The sequence below is a fragment of the Nelumbo lutea genome, chromosome 6 (assembly GCF_056320005.1).
Source record: "Nelumbo lutea isolate HS-2025 chromosome 6, American lotus-T2T, whole genome shotgun sequence".
Classification (NCBI taxonomy): domain Eukaryota; kingdom Viridiplantae; phylum Streptophyta; class Magnoliopsida; order Proteales; family Nelumbonaceae; genus Nelumbo; species Nelumbo lutea.
This window is the reverse complement of record NC_142689.1, coordinates 4,876,699-4,891,433: the sequence shown is the minus strand read 5'-3', so window position 1 is coordinate 4,891,433 and position 14,735 is coordinate 4,876,699. Positions and strand designations below refer to the sequence as shown.

The window sequence follows — 14,735 nt, the reverse complement described above, 5'->3', positions numbered from 1 at the left end:
CGTGTCATTGCTAAATCAATATTTAGCCCATTATAGTAATTTGTACCATAGATACTTATAAAAGCTGGTTTTGATTTATATACATGTCACATTTACCGTTGGGTTAAAACTTCATTTTAACGCTTCACCCAACAATTAGGCGTTTATTCACTATTTTGCTGATGTAGTACTCAATGGCACCTATTTGTCATAAATGGGTTAACATTATTACATTTCTCAGTTTTGAAGATAAATCAAGTGCAAACGTTTAGTTAATAAACGGAAGCTCTACCAAACACAAACTTTGTAATGGCTTCCTCGCTGTTTTCCCGCAATCAGCAACACAACACCGCAAATCGTCATTCGTCAATGCAATTCTACAATTGCAATGTTACAACTAGAGAAGGTAATTGGCTATTTCACTTCTGAGCCGTCCCTCATTGTCATAATGTTGTTCATGTATTCAAAACACTTGTAGTGTTGAACATGGAGTCTCCGTGATCACAACATCATAAGAAAATGGAAAGGAAACTATAGGCAGGTAATAAAAATAAAAAGAAACGCCGGGGAAAATGGTGTCTCAACCAGAGATCAATTTCTCCATTGCACATCACTCGGCATTCAAATTTACCAACTAATCCAACATTTGATCTCTCACAGTAGCATAATTAAGAAAGAAATGGGTTGATTGGTTATAGTTATCCCTTTTTCTACTTCATAAGCTGTCAAGCCGTAAAAAGTTGCGGTGTACTAGTTTTTTATCTTACAAACTGCAATACATTGGTTGCCCAAGCTCAGTTGGGCATGACAAGATGACATCAAGCACCAACTCCCAGCCAGTTAAAACTTATCCTTCGTTATGCCAGTAGTGAGATACCGGAAAGCTACTACATGACTTGAGGATCCCACCACTCTATGTCCAACCAAACCCAAGCCCCTGACGTAATTGCAGCGACCAGAGTCTGTCTATTTGGGCTGGGGGTCCATAGCCATTCGTTCCCTTCTTTTTAATATATTAGCTCCATGGCCGACCACCACCAAAGCCCCTCCCACGATCACGGAAGCCACCATGACCTGATTGGAAATAAAAATAAAATCAACAACAATTATATTCATGATATATATATGAGAGAGAGAGAGTAGGACCTATAAACTTGACCAGAGCAAAATACAGTATACAACTATACATCACCTACAATATGGCTCACCAAATCATTTGTCCAATTTAAAAACAACTTTGGATCACAGTCCAAAAAAGTGCCAACCAGACAATCCCACATCCAATTAAAGCATATTTTCCAAGGTTATATATATGAAAAAAAAGAACATGTTAAAAGACAAATTGAGTAAGTCTAGTTGGCATTGTTTTCAAATAACCGGGTCTTTGCACTCACCAAATTGTCTGGATAGGTGAGATGATAAACAATACAAGATATAGGATGTATGATGCAACTACATGCAGAACACCTTTTGATTCCTTTGCTTACCTTTTTGTTATTATCTTTGTGCATGCAGAGAAACATGCATACCTTGTCAAAAGGAAAACAGACTAACCTGGAGGAGGAGGAGGTGCACGACGCCCCATTGCAGCCAGTTCAGGACTAACTTTTTGTCCAGCTTCTTCAAGGATGGTAATAAGTTCCTTTGCAAATCTGGCATTTGCAGCTGTGAAGAAAGTATACGCTGTTCCTTTGGCCCCAGCCCTGCCTGTTCGACCGATGCGGTGGACGTAATCCTCCAAGGATCCCGGAAAATCATAATTTATCACATACTTCACATCCTTCACATCTGCCACCACAACCAGAAAACTTGTCTTTATTGTTGTCATTTCCATTTTAGAAGGTGAGTGGTGTGTGCAGGGAAAAGAAAAATGTACCAATTTTTAAAACACAGGTGTGATATGAGGCATCCCACTACCTAGAGGCGTGAGGCATAGTTCAGAATGCAAGAGGCATAAGCCTCCTGAGCACAAGGAGGCATAATTTGTAACCCTCCCTAAGAGGAGGAGGAAGAAGGAAGAAGAAGAAGAAGAACAAGAGAATCTCATCTTGTTTTTCTTGTTTCTTTTTTATTAAAGGTTTCTTGTATTAAGAAAAATAAGAAGAATGAAGATGCACAACACTAGCTGAAAGGTGTTTCTTTTTTTTTCTTTTTTTTTTTTTTGTGGGGGGGGGGGGGGAGGGGGGTATGAGGCTTGAGGCGCATGAGGCATACCCCTCTAGCACCACCTCTAGCATGCACCTAAGGGCATTTTGGGGGTGCCTCCATAATACAAGCAACTCATCCCTTGCAAAGAAACTAATTGGATACAGAGCTGCAAGATGTTTTTATTGAAGTTGAGATATCCACATTATATCGATACTTCATTTTTGAAAAATCTCCATGCTGATGCTCATTGTAATCATCATCTAAGCCCTATCCAAACTATATGGATTATGGAGTCAGCTACATGAATCCTGTTCTGTCATTCCATTCTGTTTAATGCCACACCCATTATTAAATTATGAGTGCTTATATCACTTTTTACTACTTACTATAAAAAAATGAAAATAATTTCTTACCACTTCGACTCATGTCCTTTTTGATATGAACCTTAACCCTTCTAGTCCCTTCAACTTGTAACTGATCACTTTTTCTTATGGGTGTTTCAGGCGACAAAACCATCCAAGTCTACTTTCTCTCATTCTATCACCTATTTGAGCTACCCTTAGGTTTCTTTGAATGATTTCATTTTTTTATTGGTAAACGAATGACTTTATTTATGATCCTATCCATTCTAGTTTTTCTACTCATCCATCTCAGCCTGTCATATTTCTGCCACTCATTTTTTTGGACATTGTTTGATTGCATAACACTCTGAGGGATCCTATCTACAAGGTACAATCATGTATTTAAGCCTTTGAGGGATTCTCTCCCTCTAATACAAATCTTCATTTTATTTATCAAAAAATAATGTCATTATCAGTTACTAAATAATGCATGTCACAGTTTATAATTTTTTTAGATATTTATGTCACAGTTTATAAATTGCTATAAAATGTAAAATATTAAAGCACAACTGAGTAAAGACCAGTATAGATCCTATCCATAGCTAATGGAAGCAATGTACATACCCAAACCACGAGCTGCAACATCTGTCGCAGTCATAATTGGACTCTTTCCAGCCTTGAATTCTGAGAGGACCCAATCTCTCTCTGCCTGACTTTTATCTCCATGGATTGACAGGGCAGGCCAACCATCCATACGAAGCTGTCTTGTGGTCTGGTCACACCCTTTCTTGGTATCCATGAATATAAGAATTCGGCTTCCATCCATGATATCCTCCAGCAACTTCACCAATCTGAAATTATCAATACAAACAGTAAAAGTTCATTAGCTCAATTGGTGGAAACAGCAAGGTGTTTATAATCACATAGGTGCATTTTGCCCTACTTGTTATATTTCTGATTCTCTGAGACAATCTCCACAATCTGGCGAATTGCACGATTAGCTGTCAGATCTTCAGAACCAATAACCACCTGTTCAAAGACAATTAGGAACCAATTAGTTAATTAGTAAGACATTCAAGAAGGAATTCCAGGTTATAACTTATAACCATATACTGCTATGCTAGATTAGGGTGTTAGATTAGACCTTATATGGATTGTAAAGGAATGACCTGGCAAGTTGTTCAACCTCCTTGGGCCAAGTAGCACTCCAGTACAAAGTTTGGCGATCTGGGCGAATCTGTTACAAACAAGGGATTAAGCACCATGAATATGAGGATAATAGAATAGTTTTTCCTTTCCTTTTCACGAGGGAGAGGGGGGATGACTGTCAAATTTGTATCTGAAACAACATATCAGGTTTGTATGTTTAGAATTTGATTTTTTTGGCTTTGTTCTTCTGACTGGTTGACAAATGCTTTTGCTATTTCACAAACATGATTACACAAGACCAAAATAAAAATTACAATCAAAATAAACTGCTCACACCATTACACAAGGATGGTTGTTCATCAAATATCATAAGCCTCTTGCTTTATTGCAAGACGAGTCATAACAGCACTTGTATAAAAGGAAGCTCATGTAATAGGTAAGTCTCCAAAATAGTAACTGAAGAGAATTTCAATGTGGACATGTGCATCAGGCATCAGGGTGTCAGAATTTACCTGATTCGCAGTCATGGTATGACATCCAAGACTGCCATATTTCAGAAAATGGAGTATCGACTCGCTTTTTTTTTGAAGAGTAAAGAAGAAAATTTTATTAAATTAGAAAGAAAAGATACAGCTTTAGTAGGTGTCAAGATAACACCAGAACAACTGAAACTATGAGAGCATGATTACATTACAAGCAGGGATATCAACTCACATAACACTGTATGTTTGCATGTGTGTGTGTGTATTCAAGCTGAGCACCAGAGGTGCTACATTTTTTAAATTGTTATCGGTGGTACAACATCAGAGATGAAGGGAATTAAATTGGCATGTATATCTTAACTATGGCCTTAAATGGGGCCAAATCTTCATGCTGCGTTACTTGGGTGAAAAATGCTTGATGGTGATGATGGCATTGACACATTTACCTGGATCTGAACTGAACTAAAAAGGAAGACAAGGTATTAACTTGTCAACTATTTACAGAGATGGCTAAAGATGTTTGGAATATAGGAGTGCAGATTTCCTAAATGGACCTGTTAGGCATCCACGGAAAAAACTGGTCAGGAGGTAAATTATTTTATCACAGTACAGCTCGAAATCTGAAACATATACTGTAAGTGAAAGAGTCATCAGTAGCAGTAGTTTCTAATAGCACCTTGAGAACCTTAGCACAAGCAAGCTAAGGCACTTTTACCCACTTCTGGAAGAAGAATATTCACCAGACACAGAAATACTAATTCTAGTTGCTAAGTTGTGTGAAATTTTGTCCTTACAATATACAACATAAGCATTCTGGATCATGAGGCTTATTTGACAATAGATCCAATCAATGTCAGCATAATTTGGATGATAATCACCCAAGAAAAAAGGTGATATTTTTCTGCCACCACAACCATACCATAGAGTAATGGTTATTGAGTTCCAAGAAGAGTTGTGTTGGGTTCTTCTATTCTAGGCTAGGTTTTTCAAGTATTTGGTTGTTGTTCCTTGTTTGTGGGTGTTTTTCCGGCTAGGGCCCTAACTCCAGGGTTCATTTTTTATCATTGACAAATCTTTTCGCCATTGCTCAAAAGGAAACAATATATATGCCCATAAACCAGCCAACCAACAAAGCCGATGTTGAAAACTACTAGAGATGTTTAGTTTGTACTCTAGATCAAATTAGATTAGAAGGCTGAGATCTCAAGTTAGTAGGTTTTCTTTTAGGCTCTTTTTGTGCAGTACAAATCCAAAGTGTGTGCAAATTTTTCACCTAATTCAGTTTTTCCATAGTTTGTTTGACACTATGGTTTTTATTTTTTGTTGAGTAACAATGAAAAAAATTTATTAATTATGATCAAGTGTGTACAATATGTACATCCTGTCATTACAATAGGTAGTCCCTACTACCTTACCCTTGTCATTTAGTTTGATTTCTGTAAGCCCTTTGTTTTGCTAAGGCATCAACTATAGAATTGGCTGATCTTTGCACCCATTAAATTTTTGTTTGACACTATGATTTGCACTCCCTACCTGATATAAAATTTGCACTTTTTGTCTCATTTGCACTCATAGAAAATGCAAGTTTTGTATCACAATAACTGATGCAAAATTTACACCACCTTCCTCCTACCTTAATTTTCTTCTATATAAAATGGAGATCATTTGCATTCCCATGCATTTGCACCCATTTACATCTCAAACAATGAAGTACAACCTCAAGCAAAAATGAATCAGAATTTGCAATTCCCATGCATTTGCACATACGCACTGAAAACAAATGGGGCGCTAGGGAACCATAATTTTGTATTAAAAGCTTCTTGGAATCATCTTTATTGAAGAGCAATGTTTTAAAAGTGCAAGGTGCAAAAAAGAAGCACAAGGCCGTTTTTGTGCCCAAGGCACAAGGTGAGTCACAAAATTCTAAAAAAAAAGTATAAAAATGCAAAAAAATAGAAAAATATTAATTAAAAATGCATATTTAAATTTAAAACTGAAAGTTTAAAAAAGCATATTAGCGCAAAATAAAATACATAAATATAACATAAAATGTAATCAAAGTAAAATTGTAAAAATAAAATTAAACAGAACGTATCACACATTCAAGCACTCAACAATGCAAGCATGTGAAACATCTAATCTCTTTATTTCCTTCCTAATTGCATTAAGTTCTACGAGCTACCGTGTACTGAGTCTCTTGAGGCAGGCCCAAAACAAGCCCTTGGGTCTTAAATTCTTAACTTCTACATAAAAAATAAAAAATAAAAAATAAAATAAAGATGCATGCTTGGGTGCACTAGGCATGCACTACTGTAAAGGGGCTGTGCCTAGCCTCTGCACCTAATCACACCTCAGGACTCGGGAGTGCCTTTAAATCACCTGTTGAAGAATAGAAAATTTCTACTGTTCCAAAGAGCTGGAGAAAATAGCTTGTTCTTTAACTGGTTTTGGGGGTGTATTAAGCTGATCTCATAGCCATAAACCTGCTCCTTGAGCATCCTCTTTTTACCTTCTATTATTCTTTTATTTTCTCTGTTTTGAGCATCTCATTCACATTTTTATGGTACTAAGGCCTACCATGCACTACAAGGCCAGCAAATTCTCTTGCCAGAGATGGGGAGTGAATCAGGATATTTTATATTGACCTGTATTCAACCTGTGGAGAACCAGAAATCTGGACCGCTCAAATAAATGGATATCTTGAAATATCTGGAACTGCCCAAATAGATGGATATCTTGAAAGAACCAGATATCCATCTGGCCTACCCCAAATAAATGGCACTCAAATGATTATAATGATGACTGCATTAAAAAATTGCATTACATAATAACAAAGATCAATAACGTGATGTCCTAGCAGTTGAAACTTACTACTAGCCATTAATGTCTAAGTTTTTCTACTAATTAGGATATAAAGCAAGTGTAATCAAGACATTCTACATGGATAAAGTAAATAGAGGAAAAATAAGCACACCTGAGAAATGATTTTTCTAATCTGAGGCTCAAAACCCATGTCTAACATACGATCTGCCTCATCCAAAACAAGGTAAGTGACCCTTCGCAAGTTTGTATGATGGGACTCTAACATATCAATGAGCCTTCCAGGTGTGGCAATAACAATTTCAACACCTAAATACAAGGACAAAGAATGAATAACATTTTCCATCATTAGCTCCGAAGTTCATGATAACGAAATTGTATACTTCTTTCACGGTTGGGCAGAGCAGAGAGCCTCAATAAATGATCCTACTTATTTGTGCTACAAGCAAAAATTCTGTGGTTGCATAAAACCATCCATCAGATAGGAGATATTGGATCAGCCAAGTTTTAAGATAATTTGCCACATAAATAGAGAGGGTGGAAAGAAGAATATGTGGATCCCTTATGCCCCCCAAATAATATTTCCATGTGGAGATTTGGTTCTCTCTTTTTTCTATCTATGCATACTGATTAATCTTTTAGTTGATGTTCAGCTTTTGATTGAGCACTCACAGCTCCTTGTTGTGCATATTTGGTTCTTGCTTTCGTCTAATATATACCTTTTTCTCAAAAAAAAAAATATTGCCATGTGGAAGATTCTTGGTCCATTTAGGCCATATTCAGTTTGCTGCCACAGGCTGCCTCTGTATTCTTGCTCATTTTGGATATGAATGGGTCTATATGACCTGTTTGGTTCACCAATTCTTGCTCTGGACCTTATTCCAGTGGCAATGAGGATCATATCCAAGGAGAAAAAAAAGAATGATATTTACAGCAGCAAAAGATTTATGCTTCAACTTGAATTTGTGTGCAGAAAAAAGTGGGGACAAAAATTATGTCTCAATTTGCTAAAGATTCCATGGTTTTTTATGAATTCATGCTACACAATGGCACATGTGGACCAAAATAGTACTCTTATAATTTATTCTTTGGCAAAATGTTTGGTTCACAGCAAATTTAGCTCATTCTGGAATTTCATTCTCATCCAGGATAAGCAAGAATAAGCAACTGAACTGAACATGGCTTTAGACTCCATTAAAGAACCCAACCACCAGACCCATCCCATGTATTATATAATATATAAATTGATGCACAAAAAATAATAGATATTTTGATTGAACCAGAATATGTATTAGCAAGAGTTTCTTAAAAATAACTCGGACCTACCTTTTTGAAGATCACGAACTTGAGGTCCCTTTGGAACTCCACCATATATACAGGTATTCTTAATCCTTGATGACGCCCCAAACTTAGCAGATTCTTGTTGTATTTGCACAGCAAGTTCACGTGTCGGAGCTAAAACTAAGACAATTGGTCCATCTCCAGGGGCTGAAAATATGGATGCAATACAAAATTTAAGACAATTATCAAATGATAGAAACAAACAAAAGTCATTCTCAAATACGTAAAGGAATAAGGAATAAGCATTTAAACCTAGAAATGGCTGGGCATTGACATGAACAATAGCAGGTAGTAAATAGGCAAGCGTCTTTCCTGATCCTGTTTCTGCAATACCAATGAGATCACGACCCTTTAAAGCCATAGGCCATCCTTGGGATTGAATGGGAGTAGGTTCAACAAAGCCAGCCTTAATAAGTTCTTGCATGACATACTCTGCAGTGGGAAAAGTATCCCTTAATAATCATCCCATCCAGAAAAACACAAAATGATATAAAAAATGACAGATAGAGAGGGCAAAGATGAGGTTTTACATGATATCAACACCTTTCACCAAAACAATCAACTTCTTTTCAGCGTAGCAACCACAGGACTTGCTGAGGGCAGTCAAGACATAGGGCGAAATAAGAATAACAGCTTGGTTATTGAGGAGGCACATGAATATTTATAGGAGCATGTGACCAGTAAGGAAGGGGCGATGATAGACAAATCTTTTGGTCCATCATCTTCTCCTTAGCTTAGAACTCAATGGGAGGTTGAGGGTTTGGATGTCAACAACATTCCAGCAGAGGATCTTCAAAAAGTGGAGAAAGAGGAGAGCAAAGGGGAAGTAGTTGAAGGGTCTAGTGAAACACGGGCCTTGCTTGTAGGCATTGGCTTGCAACAGTCTGGTGAAAAAATCAAGGATCTGTTTTTCTTCTCTTTTTTTTTTTTTTGATAATTGGAAGGATCTGATTCTATCCTTGTAGGCAGAAGGAAGGGAGGTACGAAGGGGTTGGAAGGAGAGGAAAAGGTGGAGGAAAGGAGTTCGAGGAAGGTAGAAAGTGGTGATGAGAATAGCTCGGGGAAGGAGAAGGAAGAGGGTGGTTTTGGTAAAAGGAGAGGAAGGAAGTGAAGGGAATGAGGTCAACGAAGCAAAGGTCTACCAAAGGAAAAGGAGTTACAGAATGAAGCCTCTAGAGGAGGACTTGAAGTTGGAGATCGATGAGGAGGAAGAAGAGATCACGATGGATGAGATCCATGAAGTTGAAAGGAAATCCGCCATGGAAAAGGTTATTAACAACGAGGAAGAGGTAAGCAAAATATTGGGATTATTCTTCTTGGGCAGACTTGGGTGGAGAGGATTTTGCAAGGAAAGCCTTTAGGGAAGTGGAAGAAAGCTATGGTGGGACCTTGAAGAATAGCGAGAAGGACACTCAAGGCCTTAGGTGGTGAAGAATGACAGGCTTTAGATAAAGCAACGCCTTTGCAAAAAAGTAAGCTGACTTGGTAGAGCAAGTGCCTGAGAAAAATGCAGTCTCCGAGCTAGAAAGGATTAGTGAATTCCATGGAGAATGAAGAATTGTGAGGGTCATTCCATCACGGTTAAAAGATTTAGACACCAAAAGTTTAGTAGATTGGTGCCATTTTTAAAAGGTGTTTGATAGATTGTAAGGGGGTTTATTTGGGGTGGGAATCAACAAGAGAGCTTAGAAGAATAAAAGAGCTGTCAAGAAAAGGAAAGAGGTTGTTTGATTCATTTGTTAGAAGGCTTAGAGTGAGAATTGTTTCTTGTGTGTGGGTCTTTGGTGGGGCAGTGGGGTGGTTTTGTCCAGTTATGGTCTCTAGGAAGGTAAGTAGGAGGTTAAGTTAGGGTTTTGGTTGTGTTCTAACCGAATTTTCCTGGGTTTATTGGGGATAGTGTCGAGGTTTGGTTGGGTAAGTGATGGTTTGCAGCCAGGGTCTTTTATTTGTGGGTGATTCCTTATCACCTTCTTCTGCTCTTCTTTCTCATTCTTAATTAAATCTTTTCTTTATTTATCTTCAAAAAAAAAAAAAGATCCAATCTGTATATCTGGATGTACCCTACCTTATCCCTGTTATCCATTGAAGAGCTTGGCCTATTTAAAGAGATCAAACCTCAAAAGCAAGAAACCAATAAAACCCGCATCTTAAAGGTCCCCATTCCACACTCTGGAACCACATATTTACTACAAATCTCCAAAATCGCCCTTTACCCTTCTCTTATCACAATGCTTCTGTAAGACTGTAATCAATGGATATATGATATATCTACTTTAGATGCTGATCTTTTATCACCTTAATAGGGTTGGTGAACTAAGTTTTGATTGAAAAGACATACCCAGACATACCATTCAACTGCCACAAAGTCCACCCCAAGAAAAAGGGAACCCTTCTCAAACCAGATAATTGCAACTATAAATAAGCAAATTTTCTTTTTTCTTTTTTCTTCTTTCTTTTTTTTTTGGGGGGGGGGGAGGTATGGCGTCTATAATTCAGCTTTGGCTCAAAGAAGCGAGGTGGTTTTACACCAGAAATGTAGTTAAAAGGTTGGTCAGTATTACTAAATACTGTAGGGTGGAGACAGTGCAAGGCGCACATGACGCCCACTAACCATACTACGGAGAGCCAAATAAGCAGGAATTAGATACAGTTGCACAAGGCTTAGGTTCTCCAAATTCAGATCAGGTTCCAAAAAAATGAAAAAAAAAGTGAAAATTATGTGTTTTTCAGGCAACCAAGTAGAGCGTAACTATTCCAGTTATTAATTTGTACCTGAGTTTAAATTCCACAAAACTTTAAGAAATTGAAGAAATTGTTAAGAGGAAATGCATAAACAGTGAAGCATTAGCCATCAATGCTCTAGACAACAAGAGTCGAGATTAAAGCAAGATAAAGAATACAAAATGAAGTTTCTATCCTACATTCCTACTATCTCTCAAGTCTATTATAAGTAATACAAAACTCCCAATATGGGAATCTCTATTTTCTGGTGTTATCTTATAAACAAATGCTGTATTCAGTAGCTAAGATATAGATTTGACGCCCATTTTCAAGCAGTTTCAAATTCATAAAGCTACAGACCATTACATTCTCAATGCGTAAGAGAAGAATCAGGATTGCAATTAAGAAATGAGTTCGAAACAGATGAAAAGTAAGGGACCTATATCTATTCACACAAACAAATAAATACCTGGGAACCCAGCCTCGCGAAATTCCCGTACTGGGTTGGGAACGTCTCGACCCTCAACGGTAATCTGTCTCCGCTGGCGGTATTCCTCGACTTCACTCTCGGTCATCGCCGCCACAGAAGGAGACTCGATATAAAAGTTTTTTTCGAAATGGGGCAACCCATCCAAGTCGTGATTCTTTGGTGAACCGCCGCCGTCGTATTCTCTCCTGCTCGACGATGATGAACGACCGCTGATTCCGTAACTCGCAGCTCCGCTGCCACCTCCACCGCTTCCGAAACCCGAATCGCTAAAAATCAAAAGCAAATGAGAAGAAATACGAAAGAATTGACAAGAAAGAAAGAAAGAAGAAAAAGTTGCCTCAATTTCCTTGTCGAAGGAGGTGGAAATTGGAAATACTGACCTTCTCCGATCACGGTACGAACCCGGGTCGCCGGTCCGGTTGACGTAGCGGCTCATGTGCTTCTAGCAGTCGCCGTAGAAACAACAGAGACAATTGGAACTTTGCTAGCAGAAGACCTGTTGCTAAGTAGAGAAGGGAATTTTCCTTTTTCTCAGTTTTTTGGCCGAAGACGAACAACGAAACTAAAAGCCTAAAACCTTAACTAGCCGGGAACAGGAAAGAGCCATATCATCACTCATGGTTTTGAAAAACGATCCGGAAACGGAATCGTTCTAACCAGTGGCCACCGTTTTCGGATCGACGGTTCGACCATCCGACCAGGGCTGTCGGTTTTAATATTTAGAGTGCTTCAAATAAAGCTGCTAAAACCTAGCTTCAGCTTCAGTTAAGCCCTCCCAAACGATCCCTTTATGTTTTGCACTTCAATCTTCCATTTCAGCCCTCCTAATTACCTTTCCATTAACTAAATAACTATTAGAAGATTGGCATGCATATAGTATGTGATTGGGTTTGTAGGTAGTTATGGCCCATTTGATATTTGATATGCAGAAATATAGGTATAGAATGACAATCGGAATGGTCCATTTTAATTTTAATTATTTAGTTGAGTGGAATTGAAATTCCATTTTCTTTCTTGTTGGAATCGTATTCTCCATTGGAATTGAAATTCCATTTTCATTCTTGGCCTCCCACCCTTTGAATAAGATCCATTTAATTCCCATTTCGATTCTTATGCGCATTAAATATACTATGAAAATAGATCATTCCAATTATGGAACTCATTTCAAAGCACCTGGAGTGGTGCCAAATGCCAAAAGATAAAAAACCCAACTCTCAGCTATGGTCCCAAAGTCTCCCCACAACCAGCCAGAATTTACCAAGTGAACCGGTTGGTACCATCGGAAAAGGCGCCAGAGCTTTACTTCGGTGGCGTTTGGGGGTGCTTATTATTTTTAAATGGACTTTTCAAATAAATAATTATTAAATAAGTAGTTTATGAGCGTTTGGAAGTTCCTTTTTAATTGTTTTTTTTTAATGAAAACATTTCTCCAAAGTGGAATAAACAATAAGCCCAAATTCCAACTTTTTATAAACGAGCTTTTTGGTGAAAATTAAAGCGCCTTGTTCAATTCGGTTCGGTTGAGAAATTTTCTCAAAACAAACTGAACCAATATCAAATGAACAAAACCGAATTAGTTTATTTGATTTCCTTTAAATTCAGCAGCCAAATTTGAACACCCCTACATCTAACATTCACTTTTTTCGAAAAAAAATAAAAAAGAGGTATGGTTAAGGATGTCAATAGACCAATTTTGGGTTGAACACTTACTTAGACTCCATCCAAATCAAAATCAATTTAGATAGATTGGATGGACCAATAAGACAGAATTGAAACAATCCTAACTTAATGGTCTAAAAAGTATTTATTGGATTGACTTGGACCTTATCCATCGGTACTAGATTTATTTTGGATTGGGTCCAATTGAATCAATATCCAGTCCATTCATAAAAGATAAAAATACAGGTGTCAATGGACCAATTTAGAATCCATTGACTTTAGAATATTCATTGGATTAGATTGGATCTGACCCATCTATAATGGATTCATATTACACTACCAAATCTCATTCAACATGAAAAGCCTATTTCACGGTAGGAGTAAAAATTTTTTGATTCAGCCCTAACTTCATTACTGCATGGAGTTGTTATGGATTATTGTATAACACGCAGAGATCGATCCTTGTAGACAGCAGAACTGGATGTTGAATCAAAGTCAAACTTTTTCAATCTTTTTTACACAAATTGACCTATGATAACCTTTCTGCCCATAGAGGCCGTCCATCAAATAAGGAACCCACTAATCGGCCGTATCTTCAACCTCGCATTCCACATCAGAGATATATCATGATTTCTGATCACAATTATAGTTACCGTTTTAAAGTTTTTTACTTTTCAATATAAAATTTATATATTATAAAACTATGTTATTTTCACATGTGGATGTGGCAACTGGCAAGGTGTTTTGAGCTGAGAAAAAAAAATCCTTATACAGGATAGGAAAGGAGCTTAATTGGATGCTCCTTTTTATTTGTCAACTAGTTTGACACATTTAAGACTTGATTGTTTAGGGAAGCTCACAAAATGGACCAAGTACAACTGGTGCCTGTATGAATGACTGATGTGCTTATTCTTGATTGGGTTATGTAGCTCATTTTACTTGTAGCAGATCAAATTCGGTTTAGCGCAATAGCTGTTCAGCAGGCCACAGCCAACTGAATTGCTATTGCACTCAGCTAATCCTTACTCGCCAATAGGGGGTGATCATTTCAGCTCAGCCCGCCCAGTACAGGCCCAGCATGAAAATTCCTGGTTTGGTCCTGGGTTTTCTGTTCAGGCGCAGCCTGTACCTAGTCCGGCCCGCATATATTTAAATTTATACATTTTGTGTATAATGTATATAAATTATTTTATATTATATTATATATTATATATATAAATATTATAATATGGCATGTATAATTTATATTATATATAATATTTTATATTATATAATGTATAAAATAAGTTTATATGCATGTTATATCATTTAATATAAAATATTATAGATATGTAAGGTTTTATATATATGAAAGACATTGGCCCAAAATTAGGCCCGGCCTGGCCAGGGCCCATGTAGACTTGGGCTAAGGCTTATGTTTTAGGCGCGGGCCTAAACTATAGCCCTTATCATAAGTGCAAAGACTGGCCCACGATCACCCCTACTCGCCACGGCCATGTGGTGAAGAAATAATATATATATACAAAACTTTTTATGATTTATTTAAATGATGAGCAAATAAAATTAGATTAAAAATGAAATGAGGAGAGTAAAATATCAATATAT

The 14,735-nt window shown here is 37.4% G+C and overlaps 1 protein-coding gene across 1 annotated transcript; it reads right to left on the bottom strand.

Annotated features, from left to right (window-relative positions):
• Nucleotides 1-552: 552 nt before the first annotated feature.
• LOC148846961 (DEAD-box ATP-dependent RNA helicase 20-like) lies at nucleotides 553-12,528 on the bottom strand. The gene is made up of 10 exons (XM_088948946.1): nucleotides 11,852-12,528; nucleotides 11,451-11,737; nucleotides 8,513-8,692; nucleotides 8,246-8,407; nucleotides 7,074-7,228; nucleotides 3,613-3,705; nucleotides 3,412-3,497; nucleotides 3,093-3,319; nucleotides 1,534-1,767; nucleotides 553-1,053 (listed from the first exon to the last, which is right to left on the bottom strand). Exons 1-10 carry the CDS (start codon nucleotides 11,905-11,907, stop codon nucleotides 995-997), a joined length of 1,539 nt encoding a protein of 512 aa, XP_088805072.1. The 5' UTR covers nucleotides 11,908-12,528; the 3' UTR covers nucleotides 553-994.
• Between the last annotated feature and the right edge of the window lie 2,207 nt (nucleotides 12,529-14,735).